Source organism: Fusarium poae, chromosome 1 (genome assembly GCF_019609905.1).
Source record: "Fusarium poae strain DAOMC 252244 chromosome 1, whole genome shotgun sequence".
In the NCBI taxonomy this organism is placed as follows: domain Eukaryota; kingdom Fungi; phylum Ascomycota; class Sordariomycetes; order Hypocreales; family Nectriaceae; genus Fusarium; species Fusarium poae.
This window is the reverse complement of record NC_058399.1, coordinates 10,533,595-10,558,882: the sequence shown is the minus strand read 5'-3', so window position 1 is coordinate 10,558,882 and position 25,288 is coordinate 10,533,595. Positions and strand designations below refer to the sequence as shown.

At 48.6% G+C, this 25,288-nt stretch overlaps 12 protein-coding genes across 12 annotated transcripts; 6 read left to right on the top strand and 6 right to left on the bottom strand.

Moving 5' to 3' along the window:
- Positions 1 to 16: 16 nt before the first annotated feature.
- On the bottom strand, positions 17 to 715 carry FPOAC1_003411 (uncharacterized protein; the record flags this gene model as incomplete). Its single annotated transcript, XM_044847978.1, has 1 exon — positions 17 to 715. The coding sequence occupies one exon, from the start codon at positions 713 to 715 to the stop codon at positions 17 to 19; it is 699 nt and encodes a 232-aa protein (XP_044713894.1).
- Positions 716 to 2,018: 1,303 nt separating this feature from the next.
- On the bottom strand, positions 2,019 to 3,507 carry FPOAC1_003410 (uncharacterized protein; the record flags this gene model as incomplete). Its single annotated transcript, XM_044847977.1, has 3 exons — positions 2,019 to 2,975; positions 3,044 to 3,343; positions 3,430 to 3,507. The coding sequence occupies 3 exons, from the start codon at positions 3,505 to 3,507 to the stop codon at positions 2,019 to 2,021; spliced, it is 1,335 nt and encodes a 444-aa protein (XP_044713893.1).
- A 1,293-nt stretch (positions 3,508 to 4,800) lies between these two features.
- On the top strand, positions 4,801 to 6,744 carry FPOAC1_003409 (uncharacterized protein; the record flags this gene model as incomplete). Its single annotated transcript, XM_044847976.1, has 1 exon — positions 4,801 to 6,744. The coding sequence occupies one exon, from the start codon at positions 4,801 to 4,803 to the stop codon at positions 6,742 to 6,744; it is 1,944 nt and encodes a 647-aa protein (XP_044713892.1).
- A 473-nt stretch (positions 6,745 to 7,217) lies between these two features.
- Positions 7,218 to 8,115, bottom strand: PHB1 (Prohibitin-1, subunit of the prohibitin complex (Phb1p-Phb2p); the record flags this gene model as incomplete). The annotated part of the gene is made up of 2 exons (XM_044847975.1): positions 7,218 to 7,730; positions 7,786 to 8,115. 2 exons carry the CDS (start codon positions 8,113 to 8,115, stop codon positions 7,218 to 7,220), a joined length of 843 nt encoding a protein of 280 aa, XP_044713891.1.
- A 399-nt stretch (positions 8,116 to 8,514) lies between these two features.
- On the top strand, positions 8,515 to 9,247 carry QCR8 (ubiquinol--cytochrome-c reductase subunit 8; the record flags this gene model as incomplete). Its single annotated transcript, XM_044847974.1, has 4 exons — positions 8,515 to 8,567; positions 8,713 to 8,738; positions 8,960 to 9,137; positions 9,190 to 9,247. The coding sequence occupies 4 exons, from the start codon at positions 8,515 to 8,517 to the stop codon at positions 9,245 to 9,247; spliced, it is 315 nt and encodes a 104-aa protein (XP_044713890.1).
- A 499-nt stretch (positions 9,248 to 9,746) lies between these two features.
- FPOAC1_003406 (uncharacterized protein) lies at positions 9,747 to 10,529 on the top strand (the record flags this gene model as incomplete). The annotated part of the gene is made up of 2 exons (XM_044847973.1): positions 9,747 to 10,053; positions 10,114 to 10,529. The coding sequence occupies 2 exons, from the start codon at positions 9,747 to 9,749 to the stop codon at positions 10,527 to 10,529; spliced, it is 723 nt and encodes a 240-aa protein (XP_044713889.1).
- Positions 10,530 to 11,443: 914 nt separating this feature from the next.
- Positions 11,444 to 11,947, bottom strand: FPOAC1_003405 (uncharacterized protein; the record flags this gene model as incomplete). The annotated part of the gene is made up of 2 exons (XM_044847972.1): positions 11,444 to 11,578; positions 11,630 to 11,947. The coding sequence occupies 2 exons, from the start codon at positions 11,945 to 11,947 to the stop codon at positions 11,444 to 11,446; spliced, it is 453 nt and encodes a 150-aa protein (XP_044713888.1).
- Positions 11,948 to 13,646: 1,699 nt separating this feature from the next.
- On the bottom strand, positions 13,647 to 15,174 carry FPOAC1_003404 (uncharacterized protein; the record flags this gene model as incomplete). The annotated part of the gene is made up of 2 exons (XM_044847971.1): positions 13,647 to 13,798; positions 13,857 to 15,174. 2 exons carry the CDS (start codon positions 15,172 to 15,174, stop codon positions 13,647 to 13,649), a joined length of 1,470 nt encoding a protein of 489 aa, XP_044713887.1.
- Positions 15,175 to 18,401: 3,227 nt separating this feature from the next.
- On the top strand, positions 18,402 to 19,884 carry FPOAC1_003403 (uncharacterized protein; the record flags this gene model as incomplete). Its single annotated transcript, XM_044847970.1, has 3 exons — positions 18,402 to 18,499; positions 18,573 to 19,745; positions 19,797 to 19,884. The coding sequence occupies 3 exons, from the start codon at positions 18,402 to 18,404 to the stop codon at positions 19,882 to 19,884; spliced, it is 1,359 nt and encodes a 452-aa protein (XP_044713886.1).
- A 1,015-nt stretch (positions 19,885 to 20,899) lies between these two features.
- FPOAC1_003402 (uncharacterized protein) lies at positions 20,900 to 22,576 on the top strand (the record flags this gene model as incomplete). Its single annotated transcript, XM_044847969.1, has 2 exons — positions 20,900 to 22,265; positions 22,554 to 22,576. 2 exons carry the CDS (start codon positions 20,900 to 20,902, stop codon positions 22,574 to 22,576), a joined length of 1,389 nt encoding a protein of 462 aa, XP_044713885.1.
- Positions 22,577 to 22,716: 140 nt separating this feature from the next.
- On the bottom strand, positions 22,717 to 23,453 carry ARD1 (N-terminal acetyltransferase A complex catalytic subunit ard1; the record flags this gene model as incomplete). The annotated part of the gene is made up of 2 exons (XM_044847968.1): positions 22,717 to 23,090; positions 23,141 to 23,453. 2 exons carry the CDS (start codon positions 23,451 to 23,453, stop codon positions 22,717 to 22,719), a joined length of 687 nt encoding a protein of 228 aa, XP_044713884.1.
- A 680-nt stretch (positions 23,454 to 24,133) lies between these two features.
- Positions 24,134 to 25,024, top strand: FPOAC1_003400 (uncharacterized protein; the record flags this gene model as incomplete). The annotated part of the gene is made up of 2 exons (XM_044847967.1): positions 24,134 to 24,185; positions 24,237 to 25,024. 2 exons carry the CDS (start codon positions 24,134 to 24,136, stop codon positions 25,022 to 25,024), a joined length of 840 nt encoding a protein of 279 aa, XP_044713883.1.
- Positions 25,025 to 25,288: the final 264 nt, after the last annotated feature.

Genomic DNA, 25,288 nt, shown 5'->3' with positions numbered 1-25,288 from the left:
GTGTCGAAAGAGATGCTCAAGCAAGTTGACGCTGACGTTCTCTCCTTATCGTCTCGAGGACACCCATCACACCGTTGTTGCGTAGGCGCTCGAGAACCATTTTCATGCCATCGCGGCTTTTGCCCATCTGATCCTGGGTTTTGGTAGAGGCGATGCTCTCGATACTGCGCTGGATACCCTTCGTACCCCAGCTACCGATGATGCCATTCTTGAACCAACCATCCTCTTGAGCTTGACCCAACTTGCCCCGAATCTTGTCTCCGATTCTCGATCTGACATGAATCATAGTCGTTACAGCAGTCTCGTTGGGATTCTGGACAGTGCCTTCGTTAGGAACATTAAACTCCTGTTTCTCAATAACAGACAGAACACCTGTAAAGTTGAGGTTTCGGCTCTCCGTCCTCATCCAGCCCTCCTTGATATCGACGACACTCGTTTCCAGAATGTATGAGGCCTTATCGCCAGAGCCGCCACCAGTGACACTGGCAGGGAGTAGCTTGTATACAGCACCGGGCATTCGACTCTTTTTCAAGTGGATGCGAGTGGTGTGAAGTCGGCTAGTCTTTGGATCGACATAGTTCTCGATGGTGTCGGTGCTGAGAACATGGACGGCGAAGGGATTAAGTTGAGGAGACGAGTATCGTAAAAAGTAGGCGAGAGTGACGGTAGGAAACGGGTGGGAGTAGGTGTGGTTTGTTGTGTGAGTGAGAACCATTGTCGCGAATTGAGCAGATACTGCTCGTTAAGAAAAAGAATTGTATAGAAAAGAGAAGAAGATGAGGGTCCAATTGAGCGATTGACAATCAAAATGACCTCCTAGTCGTACAAATCAAGCTTCAGAACAAAGTCGTCAAGGTATTAATCCCCAGGTCCTATCCCAACGAGCCGCAAGCTCTAGTATAATCCTCGATCAAGTTGATGGGTACGAGGTTGGTGGTTACGAAAAAGAAGCCGGGCGCCTCGGCTTAAGCGCAGTAGTTTCTTATCTCCGGGCGGCGGAGCCGGGAAATCGATAAGAAAGCAGAGCAGTGTAAGACGGAAAAGGAAGCGTAGCTCGCAGCTATGTCGGGCCGCGAGAGAGATTTCACACGAGAGAGTAAAATACGGTCAGAGATTTGTCGTGAGGAAAGATGTAGAAGATGGAGTGATCAGGTTCTGAGCTCTCGCGACCTCGACAAAGCAGAACAGAGCAAGAGGCTCACTATCAATCACACTACGCAGTAGAAAAGAAAAAAAGAGGAGGGAGACCAGGGAAGAAAGTGGAGGCAAAAGAAGGAGCAATCGGCTGATTGAGATGCAACTGCTCCGAGTTTAGCCAATTATGAGCTGCTTGATCACCAAAGTTTGGCCGACTCGCAAGTTTCCGATTGGGTCATGGTGAGGGGTTAGTTCACTCTGGGGAAAGAATGTGGCGACTGACACGTGATACTATCATAGCGTCATCAAACCGACTTAAACACCAAAAGCTAGGCGAGATGACGACAGAATCCAACTTCACGATACTACACGACTGTGTCACTGTGTCATTGCGTCTGTCGCTTAGACGAAAACAGAGTTTATGCGATGCACCATGTTCCAAAACAGACCTGTCTAGATTTCACATGGCTTCGATTAGGTGTCATATGAGATGCCGGTAACAAATGATGAAATACGAGTCCTCGGTACTATTGTGCGTACTCCCTCGATAGACATCATCCAATAAGTGTCACAGGAAATTAAAATGCTACCAAAAGAGACAATAACAAATTGACTGGGCATCATAAGCTCAACACACTCCACAGACTCAACAAGTGCTCACGTGAGAGAATGAAGCTCGAGATAATTCATCACGAGCCCAGAAATTATCTTTAACAGTAAACGTGATGCAATTAAAACTGCAATAAAAGATGTCTTGTAACCGTTTTACTATAAACGCCTGCTTCTATCCGTTTATCCCACCATAGATATTCCAGTATACATACCCAAACTCCTCGCCTATATACCCATTTCATTATAATCCTAATCATGAGCATGACCGTTTACATCAAAAACTCACTATCGGCCCAGTGTCTTAGAACAACCCAGCCGTCAGCAAAGCTCTCCTTATCCATGCGCACCACAATAGCTGCATGACTATGCCGATGCTTCTGGATGTGAACAGGGAATTTGCGCCAGCCGGCCGCGTTCAAGTTCTCAATCATTTCAAATTGATCAGGAGTCAACGCCAGCGTGGGTTGCTCTGCTGTTGACATCCTGCGCTCTCTCCTGAGTAATTGACGATCCTCAACATCATAGGCCAAATCATCGTCCGAGTCGGATGCCAGGTATTGCTGGTCCTGGGCACCGTTGAGGACCTCGTATGCTTGCTCCACCTCTTCCTGAATCGCCTTGATCCGTAAAGGCATGCGGTAGTCTTCAATCTTTAAACCAGCGAGTCCTGATTCGTGTAATTTGATTCGCTTCGCACTGCGGACTGTTTGGACGGCAGAGTTGGCCAGAAAAACAACGACACCGATTGGGATTATAACGCCAATCGTCAACATGAAAGGGACGTTCTTAATCCATTTCTTGACAGACTCGAGATCCGACCATAGCGTATCTTGACCTTGAGCCGGGAGAGATGGCGTCACAGGTTGTCCAGGGTCGAGGATAACACCATCGTAGTCTTTGAGATAATTGAGCTTGACGTTTTCGAGATCTGTGTATGGATCGGTCTTGGTAATGCCAGATGTATAATGCACAACGCTTCGGTCATTGACAATATTCGTATACAGAGTTCGGCGCGTGAATTTCTTCAGACCAGACATGAAAATAGAATCGGGATCGGCGAGCACTGCGAGAAGAGGTCGGTTGGTGTCGCGAAAGCTATCGATCGTGAATAGTTGTCGACCGGACTTGGATAGTGTTCTGGCGCCGAGAACGTTGTAGATGTTACTGAGCCAGCCCTTTAGCGGTGTTCTTACACCGAGATGGGGGGATGCGAATGTAGTAAAGTTCTGACACGAGAAAGTTAGCATTCATCCGTTGTTACTGGTACCAGTTACTGGCGACTCTTGCGACTTACCATGCATTCAAGATGATCGAGAACTCCTTTCGCATAAAGCAAACCAACTGCGTATCGCGACACTAGACCTCCAAGGGAGTATCCTGCGATGCTCAACTTTGTAATCTTTCCGCCTTTCTTTTCAATTTCTTTCAACTCTTGCTCAATCTCTGCGCAGACGCGCTCACCACCGGTCTCGATGCCATCATAAGTGTTGCTGCCACTGTTCTGTTTCGCAAGCAAAATATACAATTCGTCTTCAGAGTATTTATCGCGGAGGGATTTAGCAACATTGCGCAAATGGGATGGGTTTCCCCAAAGCTGTGATAATAAAGGTGGTCAGCCATGGCATCCCAGAATCGATCGTCAGGGGATGACGGGGGCCGAAGGATTTAGTAGTTACTTACCCCGTGGACTAACACACAAAGATGCGTTGCATTTACACTACCTCCAGTAACGTCTTCCAGTACAACGGGTTTAGACATGATGAATAAGTTAAAGTGTCAAATATGGGGAGGAATATCGAGGGCAACGTCGCCACTTGTATACTTTTTTAAAAAAGAATAAAGTAGTTGAGGTTTCTCAGGAGATGCGCCCCCAACGGAGTTTCGGGTTGCGTACGTATCGGGCTGATTGCAAGTCCGCCCTGGTAAGAAAGGAACGGAGGCACGGAGTTAAATGGTGTTAAAGCCCCCCACCAAGATCGATGACAAGCGTCGACGTCGACAATAGAGGCTCTTGCAGGGACGTTTTACCAGTAAGACCCAGTATTTTAAAATGCTTAAACCCGCGGGGCTGAGTTTGGTTTGCTGATTGCTTCTCGGAGAGGCTGTGTTTAGCTTTATAGTTGCGGAGTTATCACCACTCAAAATGCCAAAGATTATCTCGGATAGATACGAAGTCCGGCTGCTGTCAGAATCTGTCCTTTTCAAGACAAGAAAAGGGGGCCAAGATCTCATTCTGGTTTATTGATCGATACTAACAAGTGGCGCTTGACTGCACCATCGAAACTGGCTGTACGAGCTGAATTCCTATCATGACGAGTTGAAAGCCATGGAGGAAATCCGAAAGCGAGCAGTACCTAGCCTATCACAGTAGTGGAGTGCCTGCTACTGGCCCATTAGTTGGCAACGGCATTGACATGTAAGAGAATGCGACTGTTTCTGTCATAGAAAGAAACCATATTATTATCCTAATACGTTCTAGGCCTATTTGACAGATAAACAATCGAAATATTCTTATTTTCTCATCATGATAACTTCAAAGCAGTTCCAGGTTGACAATGAATCGTCATGACTGATGAGCCTTTTGTATGATTTTACTCTGTTAAGATTATAGAGGTGCTTGGTTTTAGAGTGGAGCTCTTCGAGGGAGCAGTCGCTCTAAATTAGTGGCTTTATTACAGCTTCTCATTTCAACTCCAATACATTCATTCATCAACAGAGGACTTCAAAGTGATACGCTTTCACGCTTCAAAGAACAAGCAAACTTCTCATTTCTTTCTTCTTGGTCTTATATATACAAAGACTTTCTTTTTAGTGCACTGGCCACAGCACGGGGCTTATTCTCCGCATTTGGGTCATTTCAGTGGATCGTCACCTCCTATCGCCTTTCGTCCTACTAAACATATCTAAACTTAAGCTCACTCACTCACTCACTCAACTTCATCTCACTCATTCACCATCAAGAACTATATTCTCAACAGCATCACCTCATGATCGCGATCATACAAACGACATCCTCCGCTAAAGCTACCAACACCAACTCCGGGTATCACTATGAGTTTGTCTCTGAAACACATACCCTGCCCCAAGGGCAATGATTGCACGGCGTTTCATTGTATATTCGGACATCCCAATGAAACTCCATCTGCTCCGGAAGCGCCATCACCAAAAAGCTCGTCAAATGGTCCAGAAAAGAAGGCAGCAGTGAATCAAGATGCACCACGCAAGCGCGTGAGAACGGACCCCTTTAATCCTCCCAAGTCTCCTGAGACATCCCAAGATGTTGGACAAAGTACACCAGGAGCTTCTAGAAATGGCTCATCTGCAAAAAATCTGGAAACTAAACGGCAAATTCCTCCCTCAACACTCAAACGAAAGATCGACCCACAGGACAACGCTTCAAAGGCTTCCTCAAAAGTCGCCAAAACAAACCAGTCCAGTAATGAATCACGGCCACCACCTGCTCAGAAATCTACTCAAGCAAAACCCAAAAAGGCTGAATCACTAAACCCCAGACTCCTCAAAAGCATGCCTGCGAGCCATGATATCCGACTTAAGCTCGTTAGAATGCTTCACCAAGAATTTACTCGATTGAACAAAGAACTGAAAAAGGACGCCAAGAAGGATGAGATGAACCTCCTCCTATCAGAACAAGAGCTCATCGTGCGTACACTGGATGCGGAAGAGTACATCGCTGTTCACAAAGCCGCAATTTACTCAAACGTTATGAAGAACAAAGTGATGCAGTACAAGAGGATGAAGGTAGATCAGTGGAAGACCGAGCGACAAGAAGAACGGAAAAAGTTGGAACTCGAATCTAGTGGAAAGGATCCTTCTGAACAACCGAAAGAAATCAAGACTGGACTGACACCTACTCAAGAACTTGAGATTGCAAAACGCCTCCTGACTCCTATCAACGACTTGGCAAATCATGGCTATGTTTCTGTGGTACCCTCTCAAGAAGATATCGAAAAGGCAAGACAGGGCGTCGAGACAGCTGCAGGATGGGAGAAATGCGATCGATGTCAACAGCGCTTTGAAGTCTTTCCGGGAAGACGCGAAGAAGACGGCGCACTCACTTCTGGTGGAACATGCACCTTTCACTGGGGCAAGACTTTCATCGCCCCTAAAGCCCCGGGCGACAGAACTAGACAACCTAAAAGATTTCAGTGCTGTGGACAGGAACTCGGAGATTCAGTGGGTTGCTTCACGCGCGATCACCACGTATTCAAGACTTCGGATCCTAAACGACTGGCCTCAATACTTAACTTTGCGGAAACACCCGAGAACCCCCTTGCACCCAAGGACAGAGCAGTAGCGTTTGACTGCGAGATGGGCTACACTGTCTTTGGAATGGAGCTCATTCGCCTGACTGCAACCTCTTGGCCGACAGGCGAGGAACTGCTGGATGTTCTTGTCCGACCATTAGGGGAGATCCTGGACCTCAATTCACGATACTCAGGTGTATGGCCAGAAGACCTTGCCAAGGCTGAGTCATGGTCCGCAAACGAATCGACAAAGCCGACTAAGAGCAGCAGCGACGATGGGAGTGAGGACGGTGAGCTGAAGCCTAAGAAGAAACAGCTCAAGATCGTCTCGTCCCCTGAAGTCGCTCGAGATCTGCTCTTCTCTCTAATCTCACCAACCACACCCCTGATAGGTCACGGTCTGGAAAACGACCTCAACTCGGTTCGTATTGTGCATCCCACATTGATAGATACGGTGCTGCTCTTCCCTCACCAAGGTGGTCTGCCGTACCGCTTCAGTCTGAAGATGCTCATGGATGTTCATCTCAACCGCAAGATCCAGCAGGAGACCGGCCCCAAGATGCTGGGTCACGATTCTGCTGAGGATGCCAGAGCAGCAGGAGATCTTGTGCGTCTGAAAGTTAAGAACGAGTGGATGGACATGCAGAGAAAAGGCTGGAAATTGATCGATGGTAGTTTTGTGGCCCCAGGGAAAGCTCCCAGATTGACCGAGGCGTTCATCGAGGCATAGCCAAATACCGGCTTCTGTCGGTGAGGCTTTAGTATTGTTGAACGAAGAGCTCGCAACTTTCAGCTGAGGCTTTTACTACAGTGAGTGGGCAATGGATAGGCAAGTGGAAATGGGCGGAAAGCGTTAGCAGTAATGATTTGAAGCAATGGAGTTTATAGGTCATGGTAATTGAGTATAGGCATTGGGAACTAAACGGCTTACGAAACGGCCAAAACAATATTGGATCGTGCCACTTCAGCTATTCGGAAGGGAAAAGGTCACAGGCCATAGAACATAGAGAATACGAACGCTGCTGCATGGAACGGAAGAGCCAGAGGCGATTATACATTGCGAGATAGGGTTGAATTTCCCATCCAGTCTCGTTCTAGAAATACATAGTTGGCGCTCATGAATAAATAATTTCATTACCAACGATAAGCGGGGAGTTCCCATTCATTTCCTCAACATCCTTTTCCATCATACAATCCATTACTTTAAGCTCTGCCAACTGACAGCAGGTACTGGCCACCCTGCTTTCCGCTTCCACCAGGTAGGTAGGCCACATTGGGGTTTGATGAGAGAGTGGCGGCAATTTCGCGACTGGCCTCGATCTTTCGGATCTGGATGAGGCCATCGCCAGCCTTCTGGATGGCCTTGCTGATGGCCTCGGCGGACTCGGACTCACCCTCGGCACGGATAACGTTGGCTTGACGCTCCTGCTCAGCACGCTCGACGATGAATCGTGCTCGCTCAGCATCCTGCTGGGCAATCTGCTTCTGCTCAACGGCCTTTGTGAATTCACGGCCAAAGGTCATGTGGGTGATGGAGACATCCTCGAGGGCGATGTTGAACTCGGCGGCACGGAGGGTAAGGTCGTTGCGGATGCGCTCGGATACAGCCTCTCTCTGGGTGATGAGCTCTGCAGCGTCGAACTGGGCGACAATCGCCTTTAGGACTTCGTTACCAATGGAGGGGAGGACTCGCTCATCGTAATCGGCACCGAGGTTCTATAAGAGTTAGTCATGATGTTTCAACCACAAATCTTGTGAACTCTAGATTTACCTGGTAGATCTTGGGAAGGGCCTTGACATTAGGTCGGTGCAACACTCTCAGTGTTAAGCTGACCATCTGCAAATCCTTACTACCAGTGGTAGTTGCGATATTCCTGGGCTTGGTGCGCACATCGAAGATGATGCTCTTCTGCAGCCAAGGAATGAGGAAATGGGTTCCCTCGTTGATGACATCCTCCTTAACACCAGATAGTCTGTCAAAGATAACAGCCCGGGTTCCTCCCTTGACGTCGTATAGAGCCTGGCTGCCTAGGAAGACAGCAGCTGAGGCGGGGACCGCCATGCGGTACATGAAACCGAGGGCTCGTGCAGCGCCAGCCATTTTGAAAATATTGCAATTAAATCTTTCTTGCGTGTGAAAGATTGTCGTTCAAAAATGGTGGTCGGAAAACCCAGGGAGCGATGGGTGATGGAGTCGTCGCTTTGAAGCTTTTCGGAGTCAACGGACGGCGATGATGATTTGAAGCTCACTCTGGTCTGTCTCTTAGTCGAATTCCTAGCAGTATTTGCTGGTTGGACGTTCAGAGTGGGCTATCGTTCCCCGCTAAACTATATCGGGAAAGCTCGGCTGATGGGGGAAAGCGAAAGCCTGGCTTCTGCGCTTTCCAATCCAACCCGACCCGAGAAATCCTCAAGTGGCCCTTTTCTGCCTTTGCCTCCAACCGACGACTCCAAAAAACCACCCTCACGAGACTCGACTTCCCGTGCCAAAACCGTCAATATGAGACCGACTCAGATGCTCCGAAGCGGCGCTGCCGACCCCAAGAACGGACAGTACGTGAAATATGATCCAGCGCGGGCAATTGATGGTGCTGTTGCGTGCGGCTTTTCCTTTGGTTAATGGCCGGACCAACAACACCCAGGCTATCTCGAAATATCATATTCGGAGTGGAACTAATTGCTGACAAAATTACAACAGCTACATTGGTAACTGGGGCCACTTCGGTAAGTGATTGCTCTTTCGATATGCGAACGAATTGGACTTGGGATCGATGAACGCGACGGACCACCGGATTGATGACGATGAATGGGAGGATCACAATTGAATCAACACAACGTCAACGAAATTCTACACATACGCACAAATGGACTTCAACGTGCATTGATGGGACAATATTGGAGGACATCGACATCAGAAACCAAGCAGGAGGCTAACTATGCATCAGGTGGTGAGAAGCAGCGAGGTATCATTACCTACGGTCTGTCCGCCAACCGACAGAACCCCTGGGCTGGTGCCGCCAACGATGCCATCTTCAACACTTTCCGCCGCACCAAGAACCAGATCTTCTTCTGGCTCCCTCCTATGGTTGCCGGTTACTGGATGATGAGCTGGGCCGTCGAGCGGTACGTTCATGCGCAGCCCTACTTCAGAACCCAATACTAATTCAGTTTACAGAAGCGAGTACCTCAACTCCAAGGCTGGTCGTGCCGAGTTCGGTGATGAGGAGGAGTAAATTTGTTTTATTCTAGCAGCAAAACCATGGCGGATGTTTTGGGGTAGGTCCTCTGGACCCATTGTACATCATCAATACCTAGACCAGGAGGTGCAATAGACATTTGTCACAAATTTTCTTTATTAGCTTGATACTCGTCTCTATTGATTGCGATTACAATCTCATGATTAAGTGCTTCATCTCTTACCATGATCTCAGAATCTCTGTATCCACTGGTAATAGTGATTGCTGGGCATCTGATTGGTGTAGATCACGTGGTCCAGAAAGTGGCGGAACCGGTGGAACGTACTGCCGAGTCCCGGCGCGACAGCTCTCGAGAAAAAAAAGTTTAGAAAATTTCGAGGCCAGTGGAGTGTAAAGAAAACACGGAAACTTTGCGATCAATCATCTGTCCCGCATAATCATCAATTGGCACACACAACTTGCGTGCTATACCAGCGGATCTAACACAAACCAAAAGTAATAACTTCGACGAAGCTTCCTCGAGACAACCGCAGCAATGGCCGCCGAGAAGCCCGATAAGAAGGAGAAGAAGGACAAGAAGAGAAGCGACGAGTCCGGCATCTCCAAGCCCAAAAAGGAGAAGAAGGATAAGAAGGATAAGAAGGAGAAGCTCGCCGCTGCCCTCGAGGAGAAGATCCAGCAGGATGCTCCCGTCGCCGCTGCCGCTGCTGTTGAGAACGACGACTCCGATGCTGAGGAGGAGAAGGCTGCTGAGCTGCCTCTTGAGCGTGTCGTCGTTCCCTTCGCCATCCCTGTCGCAGATGACAAGGGCATGAAGAAGGTCTACAAGACCATCCGCAAGGGTATGCGACCACCGTAAGACGTCAATCGCTAGAATCAGACCGCTAATATTCGTACTACAGCTGCCAAGAACAACACCCTCAAGCGCGGTGTCAAGGAGGTCGTCAAGACCCTCCGAAAGTCTGCCCCCTCCGGTCCTGGCAACACCTCTTTCCCCGGTGTTGTCATCATTGCCGGCGACATTTCCCCCATGGACGTCATCTCCCACCTCCCCGTTCTGTGCGAGGACCACAACGTTCCCTTCATCTTCGTCACTTCACGCGCTGAGCTCGGTGCCGCTGCCAAGACAAAGCGACCTACATCCGTTGTCATGATCATGGAGAAGGCCGAGGGCAAGAAGGCCAAGGACAAGTCCGCCGACAAGGACGGTGAGGACGACGGTGAGGCATTTGGCGAGAGCTACGCTTCTCTTGTCAAGTACGTGCAGAAGGAGTACGGCAAGCAGGCTTTCTGGGTCAAGGGCGGAACAAAGTACTAGAGAGATGACCGTCGGACACAAGAGAGTGCGAGTGCTAGTGCTAGTGCTGTATTAGGAAAGGATGCCACTAACAAGAAGGGCAAGAAGAGAAAGAGGTGTTAGAACAAGTCTGGGTGTATTTATACCAGAAAGATCCCAGCCCGAGAACAACGGCAGGATGAGGGCTTTGGCGGCGTTCAGGTTTAGCTATTGCATTAAAAATGGGATATGATTACAACAAGCCCTTGAAATGTCCAGCAGACCTTGAGCTTGAAATTCGGTGATGACGACTGTGCTGCACGATACTCTCTCTGGTCGACAAGTAGCAGTCAAACCATGGCGCGCGACCGGACTTGGACCTTTGCTCAGCCATCGACTTGCAATAATATTTAGCTTACTCGATTATTCAGACATCATTCAACTTTATTTTCGCACAAGCGCCTTAATGATCACATTCAACCAGACTCTACAGTTCTTGGGCATCATTCTAACATGGTCTTCAGGTTATCAGAACGGTTGCGTTGGAAGCTGAAGACGAAATTAGCAGGTCACTTTATGCTAGATCACAACTACTTCTTCATCTGTTTGTTTTGTTTGTTTTGTTTCCCAAGACTACGCAGATCAATGTTACTACTGCCCACTCGAAGGTGAAGCTATCTCACAACAGTTTAGGTTGATCGACACACACCAACCCGGAACTTCCCACGTACGATCATCACGGAAGATCTGTGACATTATTTAGTTCACATGATAATATGGACTTGCGTTTTGTTCATTTGTTTGGTATTACTTCGCCTTATTGGCTTTCTTATAGGTACACGTCCCGTGCCTATTACTATCTCACACGGGCCCGAAGCCTCGGTATAACAAATTCATGAAAACCCCATCCCGAACATGGGGGAGATTAAAAACATTCGTCATGAGAGAGAAGTCCCTTACTCAAAGGGGTTGGTTCGGGTTCCCCACCAAGTGAGGAAGACGGAGAGACCGAGGGTCTCAACGAGCTTGGTAGCCAGGCTGACGCCGACGGTGTCGAGAGGTCGCTTCTCGACAAAGATCTGGGAGACGTACTGGGAAAGATATTAGCTGATGTTTGGTATACGAAATGAGAGACAACATACGCCGGGAGCAGAGGTAGCGAAGAAGATGAGAGCACCGAGGTAAGCAGCGCCCTTGTAGGTGAGAGTGCCAGTGGCGTTGATGAGAGCACCGACACCGTAGGCCTGGAGGGCAGAGCCGGTCAGGGAAGAACCCCAGGCGAGGGCAGCACCGGAAGCCTCCTTGGAGCGGATGAACTCCTCCTTGGTGTTTGAGGCCTTGGCACGCTGGTAAGTCTGGCCGAAGATGGGGGCGAGGACGGCGAGCTCAACACCGTGGTTGAAAGCGGTGCCCAGAGCGATGGCGGAGGGCTTGACGGGAGGAAGGTAGTGCAGAGACATTTTGGATTGTTTTGTGGTTGTTAAGGAGAAGAAGTTGTGTTGTTGTTTGTTGAGGGAGATGAATTTATTTATTAGGTAGCTTCGATTGGAGAGAGAGGGTAGGTCACACTTGGAGCTGGCATTGGATCCTTCCCAGTATTTGTACTTTGCAGTCCGTCACGGATCTCGATCTAAGCACCCATTTTTCCATTCGCATCATGGAGGGCCTGAGGGCCAACCAAGCCAAGCAAAGCAAGTCTCAAGCCCAGTCCGAGTCCGGGTGGCTTGTCTGGACCTGGTTCTAGCTGTCTTGCCTCAGCCGTTCTCCCTCATTTTTGTGAGTGTCGTCACCAAATGTGATGATGTCACCATTCGGTTGGTGAGACGAGACACCAGCTAGGAAGCTCTATTCAGTAACGTAACAGCAATACCCAATAGAAACAAGCCTCTTTGCGGGGAATGATTCAACTTGACTCTCCACTGCCAACTTTGTTCCTAGATAACAACTGTACCTGATCTGACGTTTACGATTTTACAACCAAGCTTACGAGATAATACCTGCGATCGCATTTTGACCTACGAGGAGGGGAGCTTTAGGAGCTTGATCTCTTGTTCTAGCGGGGCAAAAAAAAGATGGGGAAAGCTTGGGACAATTCCATCGAATCCAGTCCTGAGCTAGAGCTAGGTACATACAGAGCAAGGCAAGTCAAGTTTCTTGCTGACAAGGATTGGATGGATGTCTGAAATTCAATTCATCAGTAGTAATGCAATGCATGCATGCATGCAAGAGCAAGTCTTAAGCGGGGAACTGCACATCACACAGCAGCAGTTCCGGATCATACCATACCATATCTAGTCAATTTTTCACACAAGACTGCGTGACGGCTGTTGCGCGGGCGATGATGGTGTCACAGCGTCATTTGTATCTAATACTATTCCATTCCCTCGGTTCATTCTTTTTGTTTCTTTCAAACCCTGGTAATTTTACAAGGTGGAATTGATTCATTGCGCAATCAGGACCCTTCCAAGCTAATACCCTTACTATAGACAAACTACCGAGGTACTACTCTTACGTAGAGCTGATGTTTACAAGATCCGCGGAACCAAAGCCGGTCCAAAGCTTGTTTTTTTACTTCCCGGTTATCAACTCAATCAACAATCCCATTCATCTTTGCAAAGCCGAAGCCGGTCCTGGCCTCCCGTGAACAGCCGTCCTAGGCTAACCCAGTCGGACAACATCTGCATCTACACTTTTTGTCTCAGACTTCCACCACATGCTATTGACATCAGACCCTGTCCCTGGAGAAGATCCGTTGGATATTATTCGAGCATTCAAATTATGGCTGCCATGACTGATTTAAAGTGTGGTTGTGGATGGACCCTGATGACCGTTTGTTTTATCTGTTTATATGGATGTGTGTAAACCGTTGTACGGGTGCTTGCATCACAAGGCACAGGTTTCATAATCTCGGCTTCACAGCAACATTTCAATGGTTTACACTCAAGACGAATAAAGTCAACAGAGCCTCACAGTAGAATGACATGTCGAATACCGAAGTTGTTGAACTTGTAGGGTAGACAAAAGACGTCAGTCCTTACCCTGAACTAAACCAATACTGTTCCTAATAATGCCACAATACCAAGCGATTGGGTCTTGTATAGTATGATGCCATGAGAAGTGGAAACCGTTCATTATTGACTCCATATTAAATATCATAAGTTATGCCATGTGCTGCCCGTCTTCACCACCCCGCAGGGCCAACAGCGCCCGAACATCATGTACATACTGCAATCCTTCCAATAATGGCACCAGATGCATCAAGTCCGTATCCGTCGGGTCATTGATCCAGCCCTGAATGGGAATCGCATTGTCTGAAAATCATCTTGTCAATGCCAGTTCAAACAAATTTGACTGATATAGCTTTCTTACCTTGATGAAACAGATAACTCAACGGACTGTTGTCCAAAATCATCACCTTGCTCAGGTCCGATTCGACCGAGGCCAGATCCTTGATGAAAGCGCCTTGTCGGAATGTGCAGTGTTGTCGATAGTATCGTGCCGAGAAAAACTTTCTTTCCGTCTCCAGCCAGTCAATCACCGGGTCTGCGTACTCCTGTACTGATGCTGTGAACACAACTAAATTGTACCACTTGCAAACTCGTCTCAGGAACTCGTCGCAGTATGGTCGCTTGTTGACCCAGTATAAGATCGGATGCTGCGGCCCAATCGATGTCTGCCCACCAACCCCTACGTATGTCGTGTTTAAGCGCACCTCAACCATGTGTCCGGTACTCATCCTGCCCCCCTTGGACATGCTGTGTATCAAAGTTTCGTCTAGATCGAGAATCAAAGTCTTTTGCGGGCTCGAGGGCGGCTCGAGATTGATGTAAGAGGGTTGTCTGCGCGGAATCAAAGGTCGAGGCGGTGCTGGAGTCTTGGGATATCTGGTGAGCGCTGCGATGGGAGAAGTCGGGGATTTTAGATGTGCTGAAAGGTCGCCGCTACCCAGATCGCTTGCCTTGGTTCGCGCGACTGCCGATTGCGTCTTCCTGTGCTTCCGTTGCCTAAGATCCTCGTCGCTGTTGAGTTTAATTCTGATTGACCTTCGAGTAGGACCTGTTTCCTCTGCAGGCTGTAGAGATTTGGACCGAGCGTGCCGACTGCTAGAGCGCGATCCTTCGGATTCCGATTCCGATGAGAGACCCGATGACGTCGAAGAAGATGAAGTATGCCTAGGTTTTGGTGATAGCCTCCGATATCCTGTAGTTCTACCATATTCCTTCTCAGAAACATGGCTGGGCTCTTCCATGGCCTTGCTCCCACCTCCTAGCCCAAACAATTTACCTAGTTGCGAGAAGGGTGCGAAATTGCCATACTCGTCGTAGAAACAAGCAATAAGGTATACACCTGGCGAAGCCAAAGTCGCAAGAACCCATCGAAGAGAACCAATGATGCTGGAAGCGATTCGCCGAGGAATAGAGTGGTACCATGAGCTCCTCGTCTGATTCTCGCCTGTATCACCTAGCAATGGGGTATCCTCGCTAGGCTTCTCAGTTTCGAATCGCGATTCGTCAAAGGTATCCTGAGGGAAGGGCTCGGTCTCGTTCTCGTTGGAAGGTCGGTGATCGCCATGCTGGTGCTCGTCTTCGGAGGCCAGGCCTACAAGTGAGCCTATGCTGTTGGATCGTGATTGAGTCGGACTCGGGGGCGGCGACACACGGGCCGTTAAGATGTTGAGAGAGTTCATCGCCACGAGCTATAGCATTCCATGAGGTGAAGGGTCGTTGTGCTGACAAACAGGCAAGAGTTAAGAGGTCTTGTAGAAAGTCGAATTGCTCCGAACAAGTTTTGCAGGCTTAGCTTCCGTTGGAAAGGGTGTGTGAATACGGTAGAGTCGGTCGGAATGGAAAGGACGGAGAGACGGCAGGTAATCCGAGGAACCGATCGTCGTTGCCGGTGGTCTGGTCGAATGCGCTGAAAGAAGTAGAGGTTGTAGGTTGATAGTCGACAACAAAGATGTAATCTGACAAAAACGCTGAAACGAAGGGATTCAATGTCAAGAATGCATCAGGTGCGGCGAAGCGAAAAAGGCAGATGTCCAGGGGCGCAGTGGAATCGCGATGGTGGAAATGCCAGGGAAATGTACAGTTTTGGCTTGCGATCCTAGGGAGGAGGGAAAAAAGGGAAGTTTTGGATACAATCTTAACTCAATCCAAAAGTACAGATGTCTCAAATGGTCAGAAAGGTCTAGTCGCTTCTTTGGTGGTTGTACCGCTAAGACAAAGCAGGTTGTATGGAATCAATGATATGTAGGTACAATACGGATGGATACTGCAGCAGAGCAAACAAAAGTGTCCTGTCTTTCGTGGCGTTGAGAGGGGAGCTGGGGGGGAACTTTGTTGGCCTGTGTCGACTAATAACAGGCCGGGGTTCGTCTAACTAAAGACCCGTCAGAAATAAGCAGTGCAGCCCTGCTGGGAACGCTACTGCCAAAGAAATGGATCGATGTGAGTCTATGGCTATTGACGGGTCTTTGATGATGGAAGAAGAGAAAAGCGCCCGAATCTACGCATGCGCGAAATACAAGAAAGAGCGTGTGAGCAAGCAATCGAAGGCTGACAGTATCAAAGAAACAAGTAGACTAGGAGTGAGTGCAGTTGATCTGGTTGGTGGTGGGTGGCTCGATTGACGGATGATGGTTGAGAGATGGTTCACGTGTTGGGGATTCTAGCTGCCGAGATCCAATCCATGCTGGGGACTTTGGCAGCCCTGGAGGCTCCCGCTGGAGGGCCTAAGTGATAGACAGCCTGGGGCGGCGATTTTTCAGGCTGCTCCAGTGCATACACCCCTGTCGTTATACCCGACTGTAGCGTTGCAGGGGGTTGGGAAGCCGCGGCTCACCGGGCATCTCTCACATATACTCTAATCAATCACAGGAATGTATCATAAATGACACTGTCTCATGATGATAACGGATATTTATTGCCCCAAATCCTCCTATACCTTAGTACTTCTCAATTGCTAGGTACGTACCCGCATGCTATCTTCTTTGTGTAAAGGAAGCATATCCAGCTCCTTTGACCTTCTCATCTGTTTGTTATACCCGTTCTATACGCACGTACCTCAGTGACAGGGGATAGATATGGAACTCTTCCAGACCGACCCAGACAATAAACATCACCATAAGAGTTGATTGGATCATCAACAAGAATACTACACTGGTATTGTCACTACATACAACTCAGGATTATCATAAACACCAGCCGTGGTTTCTCTACGCAATGTACAATGTCAGTATAGTTTCAGCTGGTATGTGACTGACTACCTAACAAGTTCATGAGTCTTGAAGTATTATTAGAACGGTGCTCGAGCGTCGACTTACAGTTCTGGAGGGTTTACCGAGATGACATATAGCAGATCAAAACATCTCGCCTGAAGGATTATTTCCCATAACAGTTCCGGTCAGTGAAACTCTTGACCTATGCTTAAATGTGTTTAATGAATACGAAATCTTAAAGAGCAGTTACTCCAGTAGGGCATAGCCAGTGACATGATGAATTTGCAAGAGGGGTTTGCAACAAGAAGCTATACTGAACAGCAGGGACTCAAAAGCCTGAGCCTTTCCCATACAAGACAACAGAAAGTCGTCTTGACACGGTGGAATATGCTGAATCGTCCATAAATGTTCATACTCCTTATCATCCTACGAACCTTTTCTGTCATGTAGTAAACATCCTTCATTCATTGCTACAAGGGTTATGAACAAGGGTAAAATAGTTCAATCTGGACCACTTGTGGATCTCGGATCTCCTTGTTCGTTTTCGTATTCAACACATGCTCATCGGTCAAGCCGTTCGATCTTATGTTCTGCTTACTTACTCGCATGTGAAGTCGATGTCAAGATCGCCAATCTAGGGCATCCACAGGGCATTAGGGAACTTGGCCACTGGAAGTATAGAGAACAGAATTAGTGAGTCAGATTATGCGGGCTTAGAGCAGACCCTTGGAGTAGTATTTTTGTACACTGTGTTTCAAGGTCAACTTTTCTGTTACAGAACCTCGTGCAAATCTTCAAGACTAGGGCAAGGAAGGATATGATGAGCCAGCCATGATAGGGGTCTCATAACGTTGCCATTATAGGTTTGGGAGAGACAGGCTTTACCTAAAGTACCTGGCTACACTCTTCCAACTGTATGCGCGTACTGTACTTTACAGAGTGTGTGGCTCGTTCTTGGCTCATCCAACTTCAGTCCTTTTCGGAATAATTAAACCTGAAAGACTAGAAGATTACTGTTTGAGCATTGCCAGCACATCAATTGCCATACTTTGATACCTACATACCTTAGTAGGCTATGACATGACAGCTCATCGGTCATGGCGGTGAGTCTGTTACTCAAGCAGTCATTTCTAATTCATAAGAGACGCATAACCCATCACATTTCCAAGTTGTGAGTGATGGATGTTCTGAGTAATAGCTCTAACTCGAGTCGTCCGGGTATTGATATGGAGAGTTCGTTATCTCTCAGCCCCCCTGTTCCCCTGTCGTCATGGCTTTCCATCGGGCAAGGACCCCACCGAGGGACGAGGCTGAATAGCCCCCACCTTCCAAGAGCCGAACCGTCAGCCTTGCGCAAAAAAAGGCTCCGGTGGGAGGAATTGGTTTGACTCATATTCACAAATCACCCGAATCCGAACAAAGCAGTACAATCCTTTGTCTGTTTTACGGCGCCCACTTCGAGCATCATCAAAGCAAACTTACGGCATATTTTATTTCAGCTCTTCCAAAGAATACTCCAACTTTTTCAAAGCAAAACAACGCCTGTTCTTTGCGATTATTTGTGCCGAGACTCACAAATCACCCCTCCATTGAGCACCCCGCGACTGCAGACACTACACAGGAACATACCCCAGCTTGCGCGCTAGCTACAGCTACGGTCACAACCAAGACTGCGAATCTTTCACAAATACCCAGAGATGGCTCCATCATCTACGGGCTACGCGCCCGATCTTGAGAAATATCTCCGGTCTCTCAAGGGTCAGGCATTAGAATCCTCTGTTGAGAGTCTCATCTCGTGAGCCGCACCAGCCAAAAATACCATTTTGCTAAAACAGTGCTCGTTACTAAACTTTTTGTCATGTCTCCAGCCTCCTAAAGCGACGCCAGATCAAGGGCTCCGAGCCTTGCGCAGTCGCTACTGCACATATCCTACTTCAGGTCGTCGCTCGATCAAAATGGTTCAATGTCGATACCCTAATTGATAACGTCTCTCGCATCGGCCGTCGACTAGTGGAGGCTCAGCCCAAGGAGCTCGTGATTGCAAACATCGTGCGCCGAGTTCTAAGCCTCATTCGCGACGAGGCAGCTGAAGATAGAAATGAGGCTACCAGTGAAACCGCCAGCGAGGCCCAGATGACGCCGACCGATGCCGTGCCACACCCAGAAGCCCTTTCCCACCAGTGGCCGCCTTCAACATATGGCAAGCAAGATTCCGCTGGTGATTATATCACCAACAGCGCCAGGCCCCCTCCTGCCCGACCTGGCCCGCTGTCTTCCTACAGCTCTGTCAACGTCCCAAAGACTCTTTTTCACCTCCTCTCAGTGTCCTCTCCCAACGATTTCGCAACTAGCAGCCAGGGATCCCCCGTGGGACTCTCAGGGACATCTACTCCTTCATGGAAGGCTCCTTCCGCTCAAGTCCACGCTTTGAGGTCTGAGGTTATCAACGGTATTGAGGAGATCAAGGACGAGATTAGCCAAGTGGATGACCAGATTGCATCCCTGGCCGAAGTCCAGATCCATCCCGGAGACTACGTGCTCGTCCACCAGCCCTCGCCCACAGTCGAACGATTTATCCTGCGCGCAGCTCTTAAGCGCCGATTTACAGTGCTTATTGCTACCGAACCCCCTAAGAAGCAGACCACTGAAGTTCCACATGCTAATTTCAGAAAGAAGCTTGCTTCTGCTGGCATTACGGTGATCAACGTCATGAATGGAGGATTGATGGCATACATGTCCCGAGTGGACAAGGTCATCTTCGGCGCGCGGTCTATTGTGGCCAATGGTGGTGTCGTTGCCGATGCCGGCGCTGCAGCGATTGCACGAGCTGCCAAGGAGCAGGGAAATGCTGTTATTGTTCTCGGTGGTGTGTACAAGCTTAGCCCAGAGAACCCCTTCAACGAGGAGTCGTTGATTGAGTGGGGAGACTCTGCTAGCTTTGTCAATTTTGCGGATGGACAGATGGTGAACAGTGTCGAGGTCCGAACTGCCATCACAGAGCTTGTGCCACCAGAGCTGATTGATACATACATTACCAATTTGTAAGTTGATGATATTTGTTGTTAAATGATAACTTTCTGACATGAATACAGGGGAACACACTCAAGAGATCATCTCTCGAGTCTTATTGCAGACCATTACAAGCAGGAGGACGTGGACTTTCACACGTGGAGCGGATGATTACAAAATATCATTCCAGACTAAGAAACAAAAGAAATCTGCAAAAAAGTTGAATGCCTTTCCTATTTCCCCCTTGGCGTTGGCGAGATGGAGTTCTATCCATTGTGATATATATATACGCGTGAACGGATGAGACGACATGGAGTGAAGGTCCCATAGAATTCGATATCTTTGTATCATCAGCGTCAAGAGCCATTGAGCTGTTTCAGCCAACATCGTTGCACCAGAAAAGCATACTGTGATTATTACGTAGAGACACGCGTTGTCAGGCACTTGACAATACGTTAAGCATAATTTAGAGTCAAATGCGGAAACTCAATAACAAATGTTATGACTAACAGTTCTACTCGGTCATTGTCAGTTTTCGTATCCTTACTCTGCCTGATCATGATAGAAAATACAACGCTACTATGTATTTCCTATCTCTTTCTTGCAGGTATTAGCCAGGTCGGGAATACGGCACCTTTCTCATTGACGAGTATAGGCTGCCTCACTCGGCCGCGTAAGCATAAACTCGACTATTGGATGATGGTGTTCCTGGGGAGTCATAGGGCTGCGAATCCCAGTTGCGTAACCCCAGCCACTGTGAAGGTTCAACAAATAATCAGACGCCTACATCAGATTGTGGAGAGCTAACAGGATACGTTGTGCTTTGTTAGTTGTTCTCGGCCGAAATATATCCCGTTTATTTTGTCTTGCTGACTCGATCATCCTTTACCACGTATGCAGTAGCTTAATGGATCAGCGCGAGGCGTTTTGTAGGCTGAAAGGGTTGCTCTTTTGGATGATGAATGGTGCAAGGTGATGAGATGTGATGCCACGGGTTAAATAAGAGATGCATATCCCTTCTTTTTCTTCCCATCTATGGTAATCATTCGCCACAACAACTCTTCGATCTATCAAATCACTCTTCAATTATTTACCTAACCAAGCTCAATCATAATATCCCCGCTCATCACTATAAGAGCTCCCATCCCACTGAACTGCAATTCCAACTCATACACTCCAACACATCATGGCAGGAGGTCCACCACCAAACATGGACTTTACAAACAGAGACTCGTTTCACGGAGACGTGCCTCCGCCATCGTATTCAGAGACAGATATTTACTCGGCCACCACTCGCTCTCCTCAAGTTCCACATCCTGCCTTTCCCGCTGCCGGCTCCGGCTCTGGATCCGGCCACGGCCCCACAGCTCCGGGTGATCACGTCGCCTTTCCAATGTCACCCACTTCAACCACTGGATCAGTCATTTACACTCCTCCAGAAACGCCTCAAGCAGTGAATTCAAATATTGAAATACCAGTACAACTATTGCGTAATCGCTTGGCCTCTGCCACACGCTACTTTGAGACTCGACCGCATTCACCTTCAACGTCTCTTTCGTTTGAATACAGTATTGCTGTTACCCCGGATTCTGTACCTGCTGATATCCCTTACCCTGAGAACTGGGCTGCGCACGATGTCACGCCTCAGGACTGGGCGACGTTTGTCAACTTTCTTTTGCCTGATCATGACGCAGTAAAGAATGAAGCGATTTTTGGTGGAGAGACAAAGAGTGAAGACGGTTCTGATGTCAAGTCTGCCACTCCCAATGCAAACGCCAAATCAGAGCGACAAGCTGCTGATTTCAGTGAGCGACATCTGTTCCGTCAAGAAGCTGAGGCTACAATATACCATTGGAACACTGGCTTCTTCATACCCCGAAAGGTAGTCGTGTTACTTATACCCGAGGAACCAGTACATGTGTCTGGAAGACAGGAGACGGCACTCAATAGCCCTCCAGAGGGAATCCCACAGCCTGGACCCTCATATCAGAGAGAAGCAATGCCGCAGCATAGAGAAGGACGTTTTCAAGGCGGTTGGGGAGGCATCCCACGAGGGGACAGATTTGTCGCTGATGCCAATGGACTTCGAATTGGAGATTTGCACATGGATAGTAGAGGTATTCGCATGGGCGGACAGAGCATAGGAGACGCCTGGCTTTTTGGACCTGGGCGTGAACATAGACATGCACCTCACGAAGCCAACTTTGGTCCTACCCGAGGACGAGCACCTCACAACCACCATCATGGAGCTCGCAATCGCTCTTCTTCGACGTCGTCTTCTTCATCATCCGATTCTTCATCAAGCGCCGACTCTATCGGCTCACTCCCGGATCATGACGACATAAAAGAAGAGCAACTACCCTTTTACGTCGCTCGTCTCGAGCAATGGATCGCCAACCCTCATGAAGTGCGCAGCAAGGCAGATGTCAAACAGCTCAAGGCGGAACTGAAAGCAGGGAAGAGGAACACAACCCCTCTCAGCCCAAATATCGACCGAAAGGAACTCAAGAAGCAGAGCAAGACTCTCGCTCACCAATGGAAGAGTTTGAAACGTGAGCAGAAGAAGAATAAGAGGGAAAGGAAAAGGGCGGAGAAGGAAGCGAAAAGACGGATGAAGAGAGAAATGAAGGCAGCTCACAGAGATCATCGGAGGGAGCAAAGAGGAAGAGGAAGGGGAAGAGGTCATACGAACCCGCCTGTGGTTCCTGGGTTCCCTTCGGCACAGACTCATTTTACACCAGGTTGGCCACATTCCCATCCTGCTCATGTTCCTATTCATCCACAAGGTCGTGGAGATTGGTGGGGATGGCCAAACAGAGGAGTATTCCGTGGTTAAACAGATATTCTCGTCGTAGCTACATAAGTAGTTGTTGGCGCATGTCCTAGTTATACAATGATAATGCAAACTCAAAGATCTCATGAACCTAACATCCTTTTATCTATCCGTCTATTAGAGCAAATTCTCCCCTGACTTTTTCCGGTTTCCCCTTTCTTTTAACTTGTTTAGTTCTTGGACTCATCCTTTTCCACCAAAGATCCAACTCCCAATCCTCTCCCCACGGCGACCTTAATCTTTCGTTCTCCACCCTCCTCCTTGTCCTTGCCAGCTTCGGGATCACGGCCAACCTCACCCACGGCGTCGCCCTCATCAGCGGCCTCCTCGTCCTCTGCGGCGGCCGCCGCGTCGGCTTGCTTCTTGATGTCACCGAGGTCTAGACGCATGCAAAAAGCATCTTCACCGTCGGCGTAGTATTTGGACTCGGTCTTCTCGTTGGTGAAACCCAGTGTGTTTTCGTAAAGGTGGCGGGCTGCGGCGTTGGAGACACGGACGTGCAAGGAGACGTACTTGGCCTGGAATGTCTCAACCATGGCGAGTTCTGCGCTTGTTAGTAATTGGATAGTAGGTGAGTATTGTGTAATTACGTACGGCTCTGGCGCATCAGCTTCTCAGCAATACCGAGTCTTCGATGTGTGCGCATGACGCTCAGACTGGTGATGTGGCCGTGAGGGATACCGTCTGAAGGCTCCTCCTCCATCTTGGCAAGGACATATCCGACAATCTTGGGGTACTCGTAAGGGTCCTTCTTGGGCCTCGAGACATCGACAGCGACGTAACTCAGCTGGGGCCATGAGAGGGCATGGTAGAGGTAGTACTTGAGGAAGTAGTTCTCGGGAAGATTCTCGAGGTTTGCGTGCTGGATGAGGGGTAAGTCTGCGTTTGTGAGGAGTCGAATATCCATGGCTGCGGTATTGGATGGGTGTAAATTGGTGTTGGTTGAATGAGGCTCAAGAATTGACGTACGGTAACAGTCAAGATAGAGAGATACTAGCTTCCTTCAGCCCACTTTCTGAAGCGTAAATCGGCCCCTCAATCCACGGCGGGTCATATAAAATCTGGCGGGCGGTCAACTTCTAGCTACAGTGAAGACCATCACCCGGAGGTCGGCAGGAAAACTCCCCCGCGCCGAAAGGAAACCCCCACCAAACTTGATCCTTGTTACGCTGCGATGGACGCTGGAGACGACCTGGAACGCTAACCCAGGCACCAATTATAAACTCCTCCACTGTAGCACCCGATAAATATCCTCTCTTGGAAGCGCACCTGTCAAAGCCAGCAATGGCCGCCACGGGACTTGCATAGATGAGTTTGGTGCTTTGTCTCTATTGGCGCGACAATTGCAGTGGACTCTAGATTGTGTCAAGTTGTTGAACTAAAATATGCAAAAGAGGTATACGGACAGAAGAAGGGTCCAGATCTGTAGACACGTAGATGAATATAAATATATACAAGATTCTCTTCTTTGACATGGTCATCCATAGAAAACGTATTCTTTTTATATTTCATTTTCTCTATCTGTTTCTTTGTCGTGATATCCGACTCATTTGCCTCACTTTATCAACCAACCACTCCACAACCACCATGTCTCTTCCTCTTACTGGCAAACTTGCCATTGTCACTGGTGCCTCCCGGGGTATGTAAACTATCTTTTCCGTATTCAATTGAACCTCACTGACCCAAAAAGGCATCGGTCTGGCCATCACAAAAGCCCTCGCTGCTCGCGGCGCAAACCTCGTCCTCGCTTACACATCCGCCAACTCTGCCGCCTCGACAGCCGACATTGCTTCTGAGCTGGCCTCCAAGCACTCTATCAAAGCTGTTCCAATCCAAGCCGATCTCGGCACTGTCTCAGGTCCTGCTTCTCTCATCAAGCAAGCCGCCGATGCTTTTCACCCATTGCGCATCGATATCCTCGTCAACAACGCTGGCGTCGCTCTCAACGACAAGGTTCCCGATATTAAGCCCGATGACTTCACAACCAGCTACAATGTTAACGTTTTGGGACCTCTACTTCTGGTCCAAGCCGCAGAACCTTACCTTCCAACAGACCGATCTGGTAGAATCATCAACCTCAGCAGTGTGAGCGCCAGCTTGGGTTTTGTAGGCCAGAGTGTCTACGGTGGCACAAAGGCCGCTCTTGAAGCCATGACACGAACTTGGGCTCGTGAGTTGAGCGAGAGAGCTACCGTCAACGCCATCAACCCTGGCCCCGTCCGCTCAGAGATGTACTCGCGCAACTCAGACGAGTTCAAGCGTCTCATCAAGCCCTTCATTCAGAATGCGCCTCTCATGGCCGCTCGTGAAGGCATCGACGATCCCGAGGTTGTCGAAGAGGCCAAGACAGCCGGTGGTCGCGCTGGTGAAGCTGATGAGATTGCTGGTATTGTCGCTATGCTTGCCAGTCCGGAGAGTGCTTGGGCTACCGGACAAGTCATTTGCGCCAACGGAGGAATGATCTTTGGCATGCAATAGATGTTTTGGTTGAAGAGTAAGAGAAATAGACTTTGGTATATAGAATTAGAAGGCAGTTTTAGTATCAACATATAGATTTTTATCTTATACAGCAATGATGTAAGTGGTGAGTTGCTGTCTCTGTGAAAGAAAGCAAATGAAATGGAAAACGTCAACGAAAGAATTAACCCAAGTTTAAAGGCCCTTGAGAGAATTCATAAGTAGACGTACTCTCTGTTGTAGGTCTTCTTTGAATTCAACGTCACATAAACCTCAGGAGTATGC